The sequence below is a fragment of the Oenanthe melanoleuca genome, chromosome 9 (assembly GCF_029582105.1).
Source record: "Oenanthe melanoleuca isolate GR-GAL-2019-014 chromosome 9, OMel1.0, whole genome shotgun sequence".
In the NCBI taxonomy this organism is placed as follows: domain Eukaryota; kingdom Metazoa; phylum Chordata; class Aves; order Passeriformes; family Muscicapidae; genus Oenanthe; species Oenanthe melanoleuca.
Window position 1 is genome coordinate 14,199,703 of NC_079343.1, and position 20,429 is coordinate 14,220,131.

Consider the following 20,429-nt stretch of genomic DNA (forward strand, 5'->3'; position numbering starts at 1 on the left):
CTCCTGCTCTCTGTTCCTGTCCCCTCTGCAGCCTCCTGCTCTCTGTTTCTGATCCCTCTGCAGCTCCTGCTCTGCTCCTGACCCCTCTGCAGCTCCTGCTGTGCTCCTGTGCCCTCTGCAGCCTCCTGCTCTCTGCTCCTGATCCATCTCCAGCTCCTGCTGTGCTCCTGTGCCCTCTGCAGCTCCTGCTGTGCTCCTGTGCCCTCTGCAGCTCCTGCTCTCTGCTCCTGTGCCCTCTGCAGCCCCCTGCTCTCTGTTCCTGATCCATCTCCAGCTCCTGCTCTGCTCCTGTCCCCTCTGCAGCTCCTGCTCTCTGTTCCTGTCCCCTCTGCAGCTCCTGCTCTCTGTTCCTGATCCCTCTGCAGCTCCTGCTCTCTGTTCCTGTCCCCTCTGCAGCTCCTGCTCTGCTCCTGACCCCGCAGGGCACCGAGCAGAGGACCCGCACCTTGCCTTTGTCCAAAGGTGTGTTTGCTCTGCCGGGCATCCCTCCGTGCGGATCTTGCCTCCCAGTTCACCTGCGGAACCGGAGTCATAAACCCGGGAGAGCTGATTTAGCACCCGCTAATCTAATCTCCAGCCCTGCACAATAATCCTTTGCTAAACCAAACAGCTCCGTGTAAACCTCCCAAATTGTGCAGGCGGGATATCCCAGCGCTGGGTGAAAACGGAGGGCAGAGGGGAGCCGGGGGATCGGAGAGAAGCCGGGGAAGGAGGAGGAGAGCCAGACAGGTGAAGAAAAGCCGGGGAGCCGGAGGGAAGAAGCCGGGAGGGCGGAGAGAAGCCTGAGAAAGGCGGAGAGAAGCCGGGGAAGGAGGAGAGAAGCCGGGGAAGGAGGAGAGAAGCCGGGGAAGGAGGAGGAAAGCGGGGGAAAGGCGGAGGGAAGCCGGAGGGAAGCGGGCAGCCCCAGGGAAGCCGAGGAGCCGGAGGGAAGCCGGGCAGGGCGGAGGAAAGCCGGGAACCGGAGGGAAGAAGCCGGGGAACCCGAGGGGAACCGGAGAGAAGCGGCGGAGGAGCGGGGGCCGCTCGCTGCGGGCGCTCGGTGAGGCGGAAGAGGCGAGGCTCCTTCCCCGAGCGGGAACACGGTGGGGAACGGGAACGGGAACGGGAATGGGGAACGGGAATCGGGAACGGGAACGGGGAATGGGGAATGGGATGGGGAATGGAATGGGGAATGGGGAATGGGGAATGGGGAATGGGGAATGGGGAATGGGGAATGGGATGGGGAATGGGGAATGGGATGGGGAATGGGGAATGGGGAATGGGATGGGGAATGGGATGGGGAATGGGGAATGGGATGGGGAATGGGATGGGGAATGGGGAATGGGGAATGGGGAATGGGGAATGGGGAATGGGATGGGGAATGGGATGGAATAGGGAATGGGGATGGGATGGGGAATGGGATGGGAAATAGGGAATGAGATGGGGAATAGAATGGGGAATGGGATGGGGAACGGGGAATGGGGAACGGGGCTGGGGAATGGGGAATGGGATGGGGAATGGGGAATGGGGAACGGGGCTGGGGAATGGGGAATGGGATGGGAAATGGGGAATGGGATGGGGAATGGAATGGGGAATGCGGAATGGGGAATGGGGAATGGGGAATGGGGAATGGGATGGGGAATGGGGAATGGGAATGAGGAGTGGGATGGGGAATGGGGAATGGGGAATGGGGAATGGGATGGGGAATGGGGAATGGGATGGGGAATGGGGAATGAGGAATGGGATGGGAAATAGGGAATGAGATGGGGAATAGAATGGGGAATGGGATGGGGAACGGGGAATGGGGAACGGGGATGGGGAATGGGGAATGGGATGTGGATGGGGAATGGGATGGGGAATGGGGAATGGGGAACGGGGATGGGGAATGGGGAATGGGATGTGGATGGGGAATGGGATGGGGAATGGGGAATGGTTTGGGGCTGGGGATGCAGAGCAGGGACACGGCTCTCGGGCACCCCGGGCTGCAGTGAGGTGGGTGAGGGGGGACCCGCGCAGGGGGGAGCGAGCCCCGAGCGCCGCCCGGCTCTGAACAGAAAGCCGAGGCAAGAAGGGCTGGGAGCAGGTTCAGGGCTGGGCACAGCCCCTGGCAGCCACTCCCATCCCCATCCCATCCCATCCCATCCCCATCCCATCCCATCCCATCCCATCCCATCCCATCCCATCCCATCCCATCCCATCCCATCCCATCCCATCCCATCCCATCCCATCCCATCCCATCCCATCCCATCCCATCCCATCCCATCCCATCCCATCCCCATCCCCATCCCCATCCCATCTGCCCGGCCGGCACCTCCCAGCTCATCCCTGCACTGGGAAAAGGCACAGGGAGAGCAGGGATGGATGGATGGAGGGATGGATGGACAATGGATGGATGGATGATGGAGGGATGATGAAGGGATGATGGAGGGATGGATGGATGGATGGATGATGGAGGAATGGATGGATGGCTTGGGCAGGCATGAATGAGAGCAAAGCACTGGTAAAGGTAAAAAACCTCTAAATAAGAACAGTAAAGTTTTGATATATTAGAGCATTGCAAAATTGCCCCTGGTTTTGGTTTTAAATTTAAATCAGTGGAATCAGTGGCTGGTTTGCACCTTAGAGATGCTCTGGTTCACCCCTGCCATGTGCAGGGACACCTCCCCTAGGCCAGGCTGCTCCAGGCCAGCCTTAAAGCCAGCTTTAAATAATATATTATCAAATTATTTCTGCTGGTAGCTTTAAAAAGGATTAATTTTCCTAGAAACCTATTATTACCATATTTAAAAATCATTATATTAGATTATTGGTTATTATAATTAGAAATCTTTAATGAATAAGAGAATTTCCCACCTTTTTCCTGCCAAGCACCTCCACACTCCACAATCCCCTACCAGTGTGGGAGATGGATCTAAATCCTCATGGAGCATTCTGAGCCTTGTGCTGCCTCACATTCATCTCAAAGTTCACCAGTTTTATCTGCTGGCACAATCTCAGCTTGGAGGCAAATGGAACTAATTCCCTGGAAGGAGCTGGAAGGGAAAAATTGGCAGCAAGAAGCCTGGGAGGGCTGACCCTGCACCATGACTGAGCAGAGTGCTCAGACCTCGCTGCCTCCACCTCCCCCTTTGCTTTAAGCACTTGGAGTAGCTGGGGATTCATTTCCCTCTTTGATTGGGGATTCCTGAAGGACCTGAATTGATGATTATTTCCCCAGATTTTCCCTTGTGTAGCAGATCAGGATTTGTCTCCAATTTTATTGTTATGAAATCAGGCTTTTCTTCCTAGAAAGAATCAAAATATTTATAATATTTTTTTCCATTAGGCAGCCAAGAACTGATCAAACTTACCAGTTTTTGCTGATATGCTTTAAAGTTGATAATTAAAATAAATATTATTGATCTAAAATCAAATAAGCATTGATATATAACTTAGGTTATTTTCTTCCTGTATGCATTTTCCATCTGTCCACTGAAACTCAGGTTGATGCATAAAAACAGAAGATTCCTATTAGTTATTACTGATTTTGAGAGGAATCAGTCCAAAATACTTTTATTTAAAGGCTTTATATGAAATTACTTTCATCTATTTTAAGGCCATTGTTGGTGAAATCTTCTGCAAATGCTTCCTTTAAAGGATGAATAATTTAAAATCAGATCCTACACAGAAACATGAGGCAAGTGGGCTCTGGAAAATCAAATTCCAGAGTGCTGTTCTGGGGGTTGGACTTAGTTGTCAAATATAAAACATTTATGAGCCCTGTGGTGATATTTTTGAAGATAAGGAGTAATTAATTGTGCTGTGAAATCACACCTTCCATCATCCTGACTGATTCTTTGTGTGTGTGCTCTTGCAGGATAAATATTATTACTGCAAACATCAGAAACCATTTGGAATTCCCACAGTTAGGCACTGGAATTATTTTGCCTTAAAGATGTCTAAAATTTATGATGGGGCATGTGTGATTTTAAGGAAATAGAGTGAAAGCAAACACTGGAGGGTCCAGCCTGGGGGTGTGGTTTTAAACTGAGTTTTGTGATCATTTATCCATTGCAATCTCTAATCCTGACACTGGAGCAGCAGCTTCAGCACGGATCCCATCGAGGTTTGGAAGGACTGCTGGGGATTTGTGTGCCTCAAATCCAAAAACTACCTGGCTAATGGTAAAAACTTCCTGATTTTGGTCAAAAATGGCTTTAGTACATCACCTTATTTAAGGAAGTTGATTTTTATCTTCCCCCCCTACCCTGAGAACAAGCAGCTGCCCAAGCCTTGAACGAAAATGAAACTCTTGCTCATCCTTCTGCTTTCTCATCCCACACGCTCCAGGTCATGCAGAGCAGTCAGTCTTCCTGTCTTGAGCAGAAACAGAAAATTCTGAGGCTCTGAGCATCCATTTCCTGAGCATTTGTTGGGTTTTGTGCACAGGTTCTGTCCTTGAGGTGGAGCCAGAGGGGCTGTGCTGGGATTGCTGGGATCCAGAGCCCTTGGAGCAGATCCTGGTGGGGATCAGGGGCGTTTCCAGGTGAGAGCCACGAGCTTTCAGTGCCCTGCAAACCCTGCTGGGCAGTGTTTCCATGTCCTGCTGCCATCCTGGGGTCAGGGGTGACATCAGGAATGCCTGGGTTGGCTGATGGTGACACCTGGGACAGGGGCTGGGCAGAGTCACAGGAACAAAGCAGGGACTTATTAAAAATAAATCCTCCTTCTAAGGATTCACCTTGGGCAGTGCAAGAGCCCAAACGTGGCTACACCCAAGATGAACCCAAGTCAGGAGTTTCACATTTTTATCAGTTTTGTTCCATTTCCATCTTGGGGTTCATTGTCCAATCCCAGCTCCAGGCTCTGCAGTCCCACCCTCCCAGGTTCTCTCCTCAATTTTCTCTGTTTGCACTTTTTGGGGCTGGAGCTGCAGCGTGTCCTTGGTTCTGGGTTGGACAAGGATTGTTGTGTGTGCCTGAGCTGGGAGGAGAACTTGTGACACTTTGTATGGAGAGTCACACACCAATGGAATACAGAACCTGGAAATATGAAAGCTAAAACTGAAGGCATCAATATTACAGCACAATTCCAGCTGGCACTTCAGCCAACACATGGAAGAGGTAAAATCTGAGCAGCAGCACTCTGAATGTCACCTTCCCCTTCCTTTCTCAGCCAGGAAGATGCTCCAGGACTGGTGGGGCAGACCCTGAGGGACAGCAGCACACCCCGACCATGAGCCCGGCTCCCGTCGGCGCCTTGTACACGAGACCCCTGCGATGGCTGTTCCTGCTGCTGCTGCTGTTTTCCCTGCTCTCCATGTGGTACATCACCCTCTCCTCCAGGGCTGGCCTGGAGAACCTCAACCTGCTCTACTTCTACGAGCCCGAGCCCGCGCACCGCCAGCCGCGCCCGTTCGCGCTGCGCGAGCGCCGCCGCTGCGCCGACGCCCGGCCCTTCCTGGTCATCCTGGTGGCTTCCAGCCCCGGGCAGCTGCGGGCCAGGCAGGCCATCAGGATCTCCTGGGGCTCCCGGGACTCCTGGTGGGGCCAGCGCGTGCTGACGCTGTTCCTGCTGGGGCGCGACGCGCGCGGCCGGGCCGGGCCGGCGGCGCTGTCGGTGGAGGACGAGAGCGTTCTCTACGGGGACATCATCCTCCAGGACTTCCTGGACACTTATGACAACCTCACCCTCAAGACCATCATGGCCTTCCAGTGGTTCTCTGAGTTCTGCCCCCACGCCAGGTTCTTCATGAAGACCGACGCCGACGTCTTCATCAACACTCCCAACCTGGTGAAGCTCCTGCTGCGCCTCAATTCCTCCCAGAACGTTTTCACCGGCTTTCCCCTCATCCAGAACTTTGCCTACAGAGGCTTTGACAGGAAAAGGTTCATCTCCTATGAGGAGTATCCCTTCAGGCTCTACCCTCCCTACTGCAGCGGCCTGGGCTACATCCTGGATGGAAAACTGGCTCTGAGGACTTATGAGATGATGGGCCACGTCAAACCTCTGAAATTTGAGGATGTTTACGTGGGAATTTGCTTGAATTTACTCAAAGTCAACGTCACTCTGCCAGAAGATGCAGAACAATTCTTCCTCTATAAAATCGACTTTGATATCTGTAAGTACAGGCATTTGATTGCAGTTCATGGCCTCACATCAAGTGAACTGATCCAGTTTTGGCAGGATTTGTCATCTGACACTTCCAAAACTTGCCTGTGATTGTGGATTTATTTGGAAATTCAGTTTGGTGTAAGAGTGGCCTCTGGAGATGGCTCTGACTGTGTTTCTCCTCACTAAAAGCAGGAATTCCCTTTCCCACCCAGAGGTGCCTTGGAATGTTCTGTCCCTTCTGCCTCTGCTGCCTTCCCATGTGCCCAGAGCAACCCTGGGATTCCCCTGGATCTTCTGGAACATACAAAATGCCACTGAGGAAAGGTGTTTGTGCCAAGCAAGCAGCTCTGAGGATGCTTCCCAAATTCCTGCCTGGATTGGTTTTATTGTTTTATTGCCACTCTCCAACCCAATTTTTTTCCTGTGTAACCCCTCCTGAGTGTGTCACACCTTTACTTCAATGTGTCACCTCCAAAATGCTTCCAGGAGTGTTCCCAGCCTGGGGATCCTGTGGGATCTGCAGGAGCTGATGGGAAATGCTGGAAATGTCATGCACTCTGTGTGTCCATATTAAAGGGAATGTTTTCCATTTAATTTCCAGTTTCCATATAGCTTTGGTGTTCCCAGACCAGGCAGATAAAGTGGAGCTCAAGAGCCATTTGGACATCCCAAAAACATTGGGATCATCAATCCCCCCTCCCCTGTGTGTGTGTGATGCATCCCAGAAATTTTGGAACCCTGTGGGGAAGATGAAAAATCATTTCTGCTGTGATTTGTGTCTGCCTCTAAATGAGTTTTTTGGTTCCAATTTTAAAATGCAAAAAAGGAAGCAATTCCCCCATTGATTCTTTAAAGAAGACCAACTCTGCCCTGTGTGTAAAGACCAGTTTTTAATCACTTTATTCATATCAGCAAGGCCCAGTTCTCAGTAGTGTACACTTCTAATGGACAACAATACAGAATTTGCAATTGCATGAACATAATTAACCTGGACACATCCACTACACGGGGGAGAGGCCATGGAGACATCCTGGCCTGGGCTGGCACAACCCCACAGCCCCTTTGTCTCTTAGAGACAAAATTTTGGGCACTTCAGGGGCTGCCCAAACCTCCAGGAGCAGGGCTGGGGGTCACCAGTGCCTGCAGTTTGAGGATGGGTTTGTTGTTTTTTAGGGTAAAAAGCTCTTGGGGACAACACTCCAGACAAGGATTTCAGATCTGATGGTGAGAAGATCAAAGCTTTTAAAAAATAAAGTTTTTTTCTGTTTTGTTTTGTTGGAGGGGGGGAATACAGTATTGCATAATGAGGGAATGATGCTCTTGTGTTCCTAAATCCAGGTGAAATTCCAGCTGTGCTGTGGGTTGGGAGCTGGGGTTTGGCTGTTCTCTGAGCAGGTCCTGGGAGAACTGCCTTGTTCTCTGATTGTTGTCACCTCTTAAACTCCAAACTCCTTTTTTCTCTAAGCCTGCCATGTGAAATGCTTGGAAATAAATTATTTACCACAAGAACACTGATACTACAGCACAGCTTGTATTGCTTTTTCAAAAAAAAAAAAAAAAAAATAAAAAAAAAAGGAATTATGACTCTGCTGCCTTCAGAAAATGGATCAAGCAGAGAGTGCTCGTGGTGAGGGAGGAATAATGAGAGGATGGCCAGAAATTCTCCTGTCACCTGCAGGAATTTGGGGTTTTTCTGCCCCAAATGCTGACACTGCTCACAGGTTAGGTTTATACACAGTGATCTCTTTGTGCCACCTGAAATTAATTGTCATTTACAGTGCCAGCAGCATTGGAAAAACATCCATCCTGCTCCTGGTTTTCCTAAAAAAAAAATACTAATTTCCAATCTGGCTTTTATTTGATTCTGACTTTATTATTGCTTAAAAGGCTGTAAAATTCCTAACTGAGCTCCTGTTCCTGCCCCAAGCCCTTCTTAGGGAAGTTTTTAGTGTGAGCAGCCTGGCAAAAGGTGAAAAACCTTAAAAGTATGAAATAATCTGGGCATGAAGTAGGGAAGGCCAAAATTTTATTGCATCTGCCTAGAATATTGTGCTAAAAACAAAGTGTAAAACACAGGATAAAGGGTTTCCAAATCCTAAGTTTTGTTTGTCTTTTTTTTCTCATTCAGCTGTATGAAATCAGTATTTAATATTTAATCTGTATTCCAAATATTTGTTATTTGGATAGGAAAACTGTGGGGTTTCCTGACCTGAAGAGCCTAATAATAATAATAATAATAATAATAATAATAATAATAATAATTTGGGCAAAGATTTTTAGAAGTTGCTGCTAGGTAGGGAGCAAAATGGTGAAATTCCCAATCTGGATTTATTATTATTTCAGAGGAGTTAAAATGCTGCAAAGCTTCGTGTGCATCCTGGAACAAACAAATTCCAAGAAATCCTACAGGAGGTGTGGGGGCAGCATTCCCAGGATGTTTGGGATATTTCCCTAAATTTTGCCTCAGTTTTTGGATGATTGGTGTCAGAGCAGGCTGGGAAATGGAGAGGCTGCCTGAGCCCATGAGCTCCACAGGCTTCAAAAAATGCAGGGCTGGCCATTAAATATGCTTGGAAAAAAAATCTGCTTTAGTTCCCTGCTGCTCAGATAATGCCCAGAATCCCAGACTGGTTTGGGTTGGAAGGGACCTTAAAAACCTCTTTGTTCAAACTTCCCTGGGACTGAGCAGAGCAGACACAGGAGCTGCCCAAATCCATGAAATCCATTTTTTCCCCCCCAAGAATTGCCCTCAAACCTCTGCTGGTGGTTCCAGCTGCACCCACCAGCTTTTGCTTTCCAGAGCACCCAAATTATCCTCCAGAGCTGATCCCTGGAATTTCTAAATTACCTCAGGAAAATCCATATTTATCCACCTGCTCCCCCAAGCACTGTAAAAACAAAAGTAACTCCAGCTCATTATTAACTGTACAGATCTCTGTGAGTTTTAGAAATGCTATTTATAAATATATTGGGCACCAGGGGCAGCAGCTCTGAGCTCTGCAGTGGCCAAATTCCAGCAGAACATTCTCACTTGGGATTTTGTCCAGAGGCCTAAAATCCTGCTTTGGGAGATGAAAAGCTGGTGAGGTGTTTGTTTTTTCTGGTATAATCACTGACTAAATGCTTCTCTGTGTAAAACAACTATCAGCTACATTAGCATTAAATCTGTATTATTTAAAGCAGGGCTGTCCTGTAGACACAAAATTCCCTTTTTTTTTTTTTTTAGGCTGTGGCATTTTTGTTTCTGCAGCCAGCACTGCTCAAGCAGCACTTGAATTCTGACTTCTGGATTGGATATTTTTAATTTCACCTCTGGTTTATGGTTTTCTGGTTAAATGGTTTAACTGTGCCACAGCCAGCAGGACATTCCTGCCCACAGCACCTGATCCCTTCCCAGATGGAGGATGGAGTGTTAAGGCAGTGGGAGAACCCTGGGCTGGGCAGCTTGCATAAGCAACATGTACAAGGAATTCATCCTGGCAGCCTCCAGCTGTGTCACCCCAGAGTTTGGCACAAATCAGCACGACTGGAAAGTTGGGAATGCTTTGATTTGGAGGAAAAACTTCCAAACTTCCAGCTGGGAGCACAGGTAGGTACTGCACGTGGATGTGGAGAGCACACAAAGCCTCTCACCTCCATCAGTCCCTCCTCTTCACACCTGAAGCAGCTGAAGCTCCTTTTTTAAAAAGTAATTAAAGCAAAAATGCCCAGGCTGAGCAGAGATCATTGGCAGGGATGGCTTTGGCCAGGGAGGGGGCACAGGAAGGGGAAGGTGCTGAACCTGTTGTTGCTGCAGCTGCAGCAGGAGTGACACAGGGCTGGTGGGACAGGAATGATCCTGGAAAGGTCCAGGCAAACCTGCAAACCCCCCTGCCCTGCTGGGTCTGCCTCAGTCCTGGGAGCTGCTCTCCCCTGCTCCTCCTGGCTGGGAATTCCTGCCAGCTCCTTGCCCTGGCTGGGAATTCCTGCCAGCTCCTTGCCCTGGCTGTCCCAGGGCAGCCAGCTGTGCTCCAGAGGTGATGGATCCCTCAGGAATGCTCTCTGACCTTGGGGTGCAGCCAGCAGCTCCCATGCCAGTGCTGTTACCCATCCTGGGAATGACCATCCTGGGTTAGTGGGATCCCTCTGGACACAAGGATCCCTCTCCTTTAGGGCTGCTGGCTGCAGTTCCCCCTTTCCCAGGGCAAAGGCACAATGGGAATGTCTGCAGGGAAGGCAAACTCCACACCCTGAGCCCTGCCTGGAGCTGCTGCAGCACTGCTGCTGTGCCATTCCCAGCCCAGGATCCAGCATTCCCATGGGATCATCACCCCCAGAGCCACAGGATGTGCAGGGCATGGAAAACATCAGGAATTCCAATCCTCTGGAAAGGAGCAGGGCAGGCTGAGCCTGCTGCTCCAGAGGCTGCTGGACACTTCTCAGGGAGTTCAGGATGAGCAGAGGGATCCAAACACATTTTGCACAGCACTGGAAATGCCACCAGAGCCAGTTAAGGGCTGAGATTATCCCCAGACAAATTGTTTAAGGGACAAATTATCCCCCTTTGTTGGGGGAGAGGTGACCTGGGGACAAAACTGGAAAGACAAAGATGGGGATTCCTTCTCGAGCAGAAATTTGTGCTCTTTGATTTTTGCCTCAGCCCCTCCCCAGCACAGCTCAGCCTCCCCCAAACCCTGCAGGTGAGCTGTGGGTGCCAGGCAGCTGGGAAATCAGGAATATTGGACTTTCCCAAGGAACTGGCAGTGCCATCACATCCCTGATCCACCTCCAGACCCAAACACAGGCAGTCCCAGCACCCTGAAGGCTTGAGCAGATTGTCCAGGACCACGTTCTGGGGGAGACCCCAAGGACTTTTGTCAGGCAGGATGGGGATATCCAAATTCCATCCAAAATCCTGCCTGCCCTGTCCCTCTGCTGCTACCAGAGGTGCAGCAAACTCAAACTGTCCTCATTCCAACTTACAGCAGTCACAGATCCCAAAACACAATTAAATACTGAAAGTTAGATCTAAACATACTTTTAAAATCTAGATTTAACACAAGCTTTCATCTCTACAGTGCATTGATGCTGCCTGGCATTTGCATGTCACCCCAAAAGGTTCCAGAGGGGTCTGCCCTGGGATTAACACCACAAATCCATCTGCAGGGGGACAGGGAAGCCTTTCTCAGCCTTGGCTTCCAGCTGGCAGCTCTGAGGAATGCCTGGATGAGGCTCCCAACAGTCACCAGTGAAATTCATTTCCTCTCCCATCACTTTGCCACAGAAGTAAGGTCAGGGTGATTCCTGGTGAAGCACAGACATTCTGCTATCCCAGCTGAGCTCTGTTCCCATCCAGGAGGTTCAGGACTCCCAGGATTTTGCTGAAGTTCACCATTGCTTGGTTTGGACACAATATGGCCTAGAAGAACTGTTCTAGAGCAATGCACAGCCTGAATAAACGTGGTGATCCAGGAGCTCTACCTACTCACATGCTCAGCAGGGTTTATTCTGGGAGAGGTCAAACAAAGCGAGAGCCAGCAGTGGCAGCAGGCTGAGAGCTGCCTCCTCCTCCTCCTCCACATCACAAACCCTCCTCCTGTCCACCCCTCTCACTGCAGCTTGGAGATGAGGAAGGTGAGAGCAGCTTGTGAGCAGTGACACCCACGAGGGAAAAGCAGCAGCACTGCCCTGACCCTGCCGTGCCCCTGAGAGGGGAGGAACCAAACCAAAAATCTACACAGGACTGGTAAAGAAAAGTGAGAAATGGCAGCTTCCAGTGGCTTCCTAAGGAGCAGCAGGGCACAGGAGGCAGGGACACGGGGACAGTCTGGATTCCTGTGGTGGCTCAGCATGGATTTGTGGTATTGCTCCTTTGTCAAGCCGAGAACAGAGGCAGAGAGATCCGCTCCTCCCGCGGAGCCCGGCGGCGTTTCTAGAGCTTCCAACTACAGCAAACCTGTTCTGAGTCCTGATGGGCCTGAGGGCTCCTCACTGCTGCTCCTCTGCTTTGCTGCTATTCCTGAACTTCACCACCATGACCGTGATGTTGTCGGGGCAGCCCCTGTAGAAGGACTGCAGCACGATGCTCTTGGCGCCGAAGTGCGGCTCGTCCAGGCGCTCCTTGATGAACCTCACGGCCTCCTCGTTGCTGAAGGCGTCCCACAGCCCGTCTGAGGCCAGGATCATGAACTCTGGCTGCAGTTTGTCCAGGTCAAAGCTCAGGATGTCGGGATCGGGGATCACCACGTTCAGGTTCTTCAGGGGGTAATCGCCCAGCGAGCGCGACATGGCCAGGATGCCCTGCACGCGCCACGAGCCGTTGAAGCTGATGAATCCCCCTGGGGAGAGACAGCAGCGCTCACAGCAGCTCTCTGATTCCTGTAGACCCCCTAAACCTCACCCTGAGGGTTACAGAGCTCAGAATGCAGGAGGTGCCTTTGGCAGATCTCGGAGCGATGTGGGGAAGAGCTGGATTGCAACAGCTGGGGACAACTGGGAACAACTGGGGACAACTGGGGACAACTGGGGACAACTGGGGACAACCGGCTCTGCCTTCCCCAGGAGTGGCTCTGCCTTCCCCAGGAGTGGCCCTGCTCTCCCCAGGAATGGCTCCGCTGCTCATCTGCTGCTACTTCTGCCCCGTGGCATCCCACTGGAAATTTGGGTGGAAAATGAGATCTGATCTGGTGATTCTGCCCTTTGACATCCCACTGGAATTCTGGGTGGGAAAGAGGAGATTTCATCTGCTGCCACCCCTGCCCTGTGACATCCCACAGAAATTTTGGGTGGAAAAGGAGAGATTTGATCTGATGATTCTGCCCTGTGACATCCCACTGGAATTCTGGGTGGAAAAGGAGAGATTTGATCTGATGGCTCTGCCCTGTGATATATCCCACTGGAATTTTGGGTGGAAGAGGGGAGATTTCATCTGCTGCCACCCCTGCCCTATGACACCTGCCTGGAATTTCGGGTGCAAAACGGATCTGATCTAATGATTCTGCCCTGTGACACCCCACTGGAATTTTTGGGTGGAAAAGGAAAGATTTGATCTGATGACTCTGCCCTGTGACATCCCACTGGAATTTTGGGTGCAAAACAAGATCTGATCTGCTGCCGCCTCAGCCGGGCACTTCCCACCCTCTCCCGGAGGAAATGCCAGTTTTACTGACAAATAAAAGATGACCCTTCCCAGAACTCACCAGCTCTCTTAATCCTCTTCCTCTCCTTCAGCTGGTAGGGTTTGTGGTCGTGGGACAGGGGGATGGCGTTGCCGTCCTTGTCGCACAGCACGCCCCGCGAGTCGCCCACGTTGGCCACGGTCAGCTCCTTGTCGGACAGCAGGGCAATCAGACACGTGGTGCCTGCAGGACACCAGGGTGGGGCAAAAACCCACGGGGGGGGTGAGGGGATATTCCTGAGCAGCAGGAAAATGTCCCTCCTGCCGCAGGATGGCAGGGTGGGAAAGAGGTCCAGGATTGGGGAGTCCAACCTGTGAGCCCACGCTAACAGAGGGGCTGAAAGGGCAGGAATATTTCCCATTATTTCCCATTTCCTTCACCCAAAACCAGCAGGACCCCATAGATATAAATATATATATACTGGATATGCTATATTCTTATAGATGTATAAATATATATATGGATGTAGTAAATATCAGCTAAAAAAATCCCATTCTGGGGCTGACACCTGGCTCTGGATGCAACCTCTAAATAACAATATCTCTGGATATTGATATCCCAGGACTGCTTGACAACAGGGAAAAATGAATCCCATCTCTTTTTCTTTTTCTTTTTTTTTTTTTTTTTTTTTTTGTTTTGTTTTGTTATGTTTTGTTTTTTGTTTTTTGTTTGTTTTTTTTTTTTTTCAATAATGAAACTCAATTTCTCCAACACTCCTGGAGAAGAAAAGCCATCCATTAAGGGAAAAAAAAAAAATAAATCCACAGGACAAAACCACCTCCAGAATCTCCCAGCAGGCTGGAATTCCCTGGCACACTAGAATTAAATGCCAAAATATCTTTAAATAATCAAAATTTGCCACAGGTCAGGCACTGACCACCTCAGATGTTTAGGGATGCTGTAAATCAAAGGAATGGGATTAAGAGCCAGCAAAGCTCTGCTGGGAGAAAATATTCTTGCACAAAATTACCCCAGCCTTAGCTAGTCAAGAATGCCACTTTTTAAACTAAAGGATTTGGAGATTAGGAAAGGATTTGTTCCCATCTGTCACTTTTGGCCTCCTTTCATTTTTTAAAGCTTCCTTACTCAAACCTCACTACAAATCTCGCCAGAAAAAAATCATTTTATATTTGTAGCTCTGATTTCCTAAAGGGAAAGATTGACATTGGGATGTGGAGTCCATCAAGGCTGCACTTTATTAATATTGGATTAATTAATCTCAAAATTGTGCCAACCCCAGAGCATCTGAGGTTGATTCTGGCAAATGGAGCCACTTTGGGAAACATCCCTGGGGAGAAAAGAGTTACCTGGGGGTGCAAAATTCTCCTTCCAAGGGGATGGGAAAGGTTTCCTGGCTGGAAAAGGTGTGGAAGTGTTTCCCTACCCACCACCCCTGCTACCATCAGTGCAGCCCCTCAAAATTCTGCTTTTCCAGCTTTTCTGGCTGGAATTCCAGCTGCTCACCATTATTCCAGAAATTAAAGAAGGGTCTGGGTGATCCCTGCCAGACAAAATTGAATTTTCTCCCCTTTCATCATCACCATTTTTATTTTGCCAATTTTTGAAGGATTGTTTCCTTCATTTTTTTTCCCCTCATTGAGTTGATTTTGCTGGGGGAAAAAAAAAAAATAAAAAAAGGAAAAATGCCACCACCAAGGGCTGGAGCAGCCAGGATCACCAGCAGCCGCTGTAATGATATTTATTAATTATAATTCATTATTTATTTGTTATATTTCTATTTACTAACGATATCATGCCCATTTTCTGGGCTCTGCTCACAGTCAGCTCTCACTTCAGGGCAGGCAGAGCCATTTGTGCCTTTCCCATAAATCAGGGACACAATTAGGATGATGAGGGGGCTGCACTGCTGGGTTTCCATCTCTGCAGGTGCCTCCATCTGCTTGGGTGGAATTTTGGATTTTTATTTCCAGCTGTGCTGCTGGGAATTTTCTAAACCAGTTATTACAGAGCTTCTCATTTCCACATGATTTTTGCTGGATGAGATAAATCCTCAAAGATGTGATTCAAGCAGTTTTAATCTTTATTTTTGCTGTACAAACACAGAGATTTCCATAAAGGAAAAAAAAATTTCTTTTCCTTCTGACAGAATCAGTAATTTCCTTGCATTTCCTCCTCCCTAACAAACTCATTTAAATGAAAATAAGTGGAGAGGAGCTGGAGTGACCAAGCTGAGGTCACTCAGTTTGAGATATTTTTTGGGGCAGTAAAATGTGAATTATGAGGAACCACTTTTGGAGGAATAAATATTTACAAAAATGAGAACAAAAGTTCAACCTTCACAAGGGTTGGGGAAAGACTGAAAATGAGAGATTTGTTTTCCACACCAGTTCAGGAACACTGAAGTTCCTCATTTCAAGAGGAAGAAATATTTCCCAAAAAGCAGAACAAAAGCTCAACCTCCACAAGGTCTTGTCTGAAAACGAGCAATTTTTGGGGCATTAAAATGTGAATTATGAGGAACCACCTCAGGAGGAAGAAGTATTTCCCAAAAATGAGAACAAAAGCTGGTCCTCCACAGGGAATTTGGGGAAGGACTGAAAACAAGTGATTTTTGGGGCAGTAAAATGTGAATTATAAGGAACCATCTCAGGAGGAACAAATATTTCCCAAAAACGAGAACAAGAGTTCAACCTGCACAAGGAATTTGGGGAAAGACTGAAAACGAGCAATTTTGGGGGCAGTAAAATGTGATTTTTGGGGCAGTAAAATGGGATTTTTGGGGCAGTAAAATGGGATTTTCGGGGTGGTAAAATGGGATTTTTGGAGAAGTAAAATGTGATTTTTGGGGCAGTAAAATGGGATTTTTGAGGCAGTAAAAGGTGATTTTTGGGGCAGTAAAAGGTGATTTTTGGGGCAGTAAAATGGGATTTTCGGGGCAGTAAAATGGGATTTTCGGGGCAGTAAAATGGGATTTTTGGGGCAGCAAAATGGGATTTTTGGGGCAGTAAAATGTGATTTTTGGGGCAGTAAAAGGTGATTTTCGGGGCAGTAAAAGGTGATTTTTGGGGCAGTAAAATGGGATTTTGGGGGCAGTAAAAGGTAATTTTCGGGGCAGTAAAAGGTGATTTTTGGGGCAGTAAAAGGTGATTTTTGGGCAGTAAAGTGGGATTTTCAGGAGCCCAGCCGTACCTGCCTCGTCGTAGGACACGGTGAGCTTCTCCAGCATCTCCCTGTCGATGGAGAGGATCTGCTGCTCCAGGATGCTCTGGTAGGACAGCACGCTGTTCTCCTTGTCCCGCTCGTAGTCCTGCAGGTGCTGCTTCAGCACCTCGGGCAGCCGCGACTTGACGTACTCGGCTGCCGACTGCGGGGTGATTAACCAATTAACACGGGCTGGTAATTGCACTGGGGTTAGTGACACACTGGGAACGGCAGCTGGGGTTAGTGACACACTGGGAATTGCAACTGGAGTTATCAATACACTGGGAACTGCAATTTGGGTTAGTGACACACTGGGAATTGCAATTGGGGCTGCATTAATACACATTGGTAATTAATAGCAATTGGGGTTATTAATACACTGGGAACTGCAGTTGGACTGCATTAATACACATTGGTAAGTAATTGTAATTGGGGCTGGCATTGATGCACATTGGTAATTAATTGTAATTGGGGTTATTATTGATACACATTGGTGACTAATTAATAGCAATTGGGGTTATTAATACACTGGAAACTGCAGTTGGACTGCATTGATGCACATTGGTAATTAATTGCAATTGGGGTTATTGATACACATTGGTAACTGCAACTGGGGTTATTAATACGGATTTTTAATTGCAATTTGGGTTATTAATACACATTAGTAACTGCAATTGGGGCTGCATTAATACAGATTTTTAATTGCAACTGGGGTTATCATTAATACAGATTATTAATTGCAATTGGGGCCGCATTGATACACATTGGTAATTGCAAATTGGGTTATTGATACACATTGGTAATTAATTGCAATTGGGGTTTTCATTGATACACATTGCTAACTACAATTGGGGTTATCATTAATACAGATTATTAATTGTAATTGGGGTTATCACTGATACACATTGGTAATTGCAATTGGGGTTCTTGATACACATTGGTAATTAATTGCAATTGGGGTTTTCATTGATACACATTGGTAATTCCAGTTGGGGCTGGCATTGATGCACATTGGTAATTGCAACTGGGGTTATCATTAATACAGATTATTAATTGCAATTGGGGTTATTAATGCACATTGGTAACTTCAATTGGGGCTGCATTAATACAGGTTTTTAATTGCAACTGGGGTTATCATTAATACAGATTTTTAATTGCAACTAGGATTATCATTAATACAGATTTTTAATTACAATTGGGGTTATTAATACACATTGGTAACTGCAATTGGGGCTGCATTAATACAGGTTTTTAATTGCAACTGGGGTTATCATTAATACAAATTTTTAATTGCAATTGGGGCTGCATTAATACACATTGGTAATTAATTGCAGTTGGGGTTATCATTGGTGCACATTGGTAATTGCAATTGGGGTTATTAATATACACTGGTAATTAATTGCAATAGGGGTTATTAATACACATTGGTAACTGCAATTTGGGCTGCATTAATACAGGTTTTTAATTGCAGATAGGGTTATCATTAATACAGATTTTTAATTGCAATTGGGGCTGCATTGATACACATTGGTAATTGCAATTGGGGTTATCATTAATACATTATTAATTGCAATTGGGGTTATTAATGCACATTGGTAACTGCAATTGGGGCTGCATTAATACAGGTTTTTAATTGCAACTGGGGTTATCATTAATACAGATTTTTAATTGCAATTGGGGCTGGCATTGATACACATTGGTAATTGCAATTGGGGCTGCATTAATACAGATTTTTAATTGCAATTGGGGTTATCATTAATACACACTGTTAATTGCAATTTAGGTCATTAATACACACTGTTAATTGCAATCGGGGTTATCATTAATACACACTGTTAATTGCAATTGGGGATGCATTAATACAGATTATTAATTGCAATTGGGGTTATCATTAATACACACTGTTAATTGCAATCGGGGCTGTCATTAATACAGATTATTAATTGCAATCGGGGTTATCATTGATACACATAGGTAATTGCAATTGGGGATGCATTAATACAGATTATTAATTGCAATTTGGGTCATTAACACACTGTTAATTGCACTCGGGGCTGCCATGGTTAATCCCACCCCAGCTGAGACACGACCGTTCCATCAGGGAATTCCAGCCCAGCTCATGGCACTGCAGAATCCAACACTCACATTTCTTCTGTTGGTTCTAAATTTTTAATATAAATTTTAAAGCACCACGTGGCAAAGTGAAATCAAATTTAACGTGTTTATACCAAATTTTACAGCAGCAGGTGGCAGAGTGGAATAAAATTTAATGTGTTTTTTTTTGTTACATTTTAAAGCACAGAGTGGAATCACTTCACCTGCTCTTGATACACGGCCAGGCCATAAATATTTATATCTGTATTAATTTCTATATCTATATTTATATTTAAAATTTTATAGTTATAGATATTTATGTCTTATGTTAATTTATATATTTATATATCCACATATTTATCCATATATTGATATTTATATCTAGACATGTTTATATTTATTTATATTTATATTAACAATTCTATATGCATAGTTATCTATATTTATGACTTATGTTTATTTATATCTTTATACATATTTAGATACCTTTTACTCATATTAATATTCATATCTATATTTGCAATCTCTATATTAATTTTTATGGCTCATGTTTATATATCTATATATTTATAGATCCATATATCCATATACTTATATTTACCATTTTATATTTACATTTATCTGTATTTATGACTTATGTTTATATATATATATATTGATAGATATATAGATATATTGACATATCCATATATTTATATTTATATTTATATTTATATTTATATTTATATTTATATTTATATTTATATTTATATTTATATTTATATTTATATTTATATTTATATTTATTATTTCTAGCAGACACACACACAGAGTAAATTCCCCGGGCTCAGGGATGAACACAAGGGGGCAGCGTTGGGCTGATGCTGGAGCTGTGAGTAAAGCTGGAGTAAGGGAGGAGTAACCACTGAGAGCCCCAAGCCAGCCTGGATCCCTCATTTCCAGCAAGAAATTTGTACTAAATTTAAAATTATAATAAATTTATATTTATTTTTAGAAATAACTTTTAAGCTTTTGCAAATTATTATTAATACAGCACAATTTATAATCACTTTTAACTGCTTTTAGTACAATTTATCACCTAACCCTGTGTAACTTCTATATAGTAGTGGATAAATATATATTAAATTTAATATATAAATTATTCTATTCTATTCTATTCTATTCTATTCTATTCTATTCTATTCTATTCTATTCTATTCTATATATTTTATATACAAAGTGTAAATATATATTTAGTAAACTATTAAAATAGACTCTGTGTAATGATAACTTTTACAGGAGCAGCCAATGTTTTTATTTAATATAAAAATAGACTGTAATGATAATTTTTGCAGATTTTTTTTTTTTTTTTGCTTTTATTTGTGGAACGAACTGACAATGGTGAGAATCATTCAGAAAATTGTGTAAAATAGCTAATGGTGATTTAATGCATTTGTTTTCAATAATAATATATATTACATATATGGCATACAATAATATCTATTATATATATTAGGCTATAGAATAATAATGTAATTTCGGAATTAACTGCATGATAACATTGAAAAGAATCAGGAAAATAAACATGAAAAGAAAGAATGCAAAGAGGAATTTACCCCTGACCTGGGGTTACCAAAAACTGCCTTGTGAGGACATAAAATATCTAAAATTTCACCTGTGGGATTTCAGAAGACAGATCAAGAATAGAACCAGGTAAAAAAAAATAAGAAAAATAAATGATAATAAGGTTGTTTTATTCCAGGTTTGGGAGTGACCAGAAGTCACCTCTGCTCTGCTCCAGGCTTTTCCTGGGGTTAGATTTCATTTTCCAAAGATTAAATTGCAATCTTAAAATATCCCTGAAGTTCCTGCCCCCTGTGTGCCACCAAGGGAATTATTCCTGGAAAACCAGAATAATTAATTAATTACCAATTAAGAATTGCTTTTTCCACAGGAAAGCCAAAA

At 45.7% G+C, this 20,429-nt stretch overlaps 2 protein-coding genes across 5 annotated transcripts in view; one reads left to right on the forward strand and one right to left on the reverse strand.

The window, feature by feature from the left end:
- Positions 1 to 209: 209 nt before the first annotated feature.
- B3GALNT1 (beta-1,3-N-acetylgalactosaminyltransferase 1 (globoside blood group)) lies at positions 210 to 7,581 on the forward strand. Of its 4 annotated transcripts, none has more exons than XM_056498491.1 (3): positions 210 to 729; positions 4,408 to 4,504; positions 5,134 to 7,581. In XM_056498491.1, the coding sequence occupies exon 3, from the start codon at positions 5,194 to 5,196 to the stop codon at positions 6,178 to 6,180; it is 987 nt and encodes a 328-aa protein (XP_056354466.1). In that variant the 5' UTR covers positions 210 to 729; positions 4,408 to 4,504; positions 5,134 to 5,193; the 3' UTR covers positions 6,181 to 7,581. The 4 variants fall into 4 exon arrangements, with proteins under 4 accessions (XP_056354466.1, XP_056354467.1, XP_056354465.1 ...); XM_056498492.1 differs by having other exon boundaries at positions 210 to 462; XM_056498490.1 differs by lacking the exon at positions 210 to 729 and adding an exon at positions 956 to 1,082.
- The window catches only part of PPM1L (protein phosphatase, Mg2+/Mn2+ dependent 1L), a 64,488-nt gene continuing 51,002 nt past the window's right edge, over positions 6,944 to 20,429 (reverse strand). Inside the window, exons 2-4 of the mRNA XM_056498489.1 lie at positions 16,380 to 16,554; positions 13,251 to 13,412; positions 6,944 to 12,389 (exon numbers count right to left, since the gene is read on the reverse strand). Of these exons, the coding sequence (XP_056354464.1) occupies positions 12,040 to 12,389; positions 13,251 to 13,412; positions 16,380 to 16,554 (687 nt within the window). The 3' untranslated portion in view covers positions 6,944 to 12,039. The remainder of the gene's footprint in view (positions 12,390 to 13,250; positions 13,413 to 16,379; positions 16,555 to 20,429) is intronic.

Excerpts from the sequence above, each read along its gene's own strand:
- B3GALNT1 (XM_056498491.1), top strand. The coding sequence starts at position 5,194 with ATGAGCCCGGCTCCCGTCGGCGCCTTGTACACGAGACCCCTGCGATGG.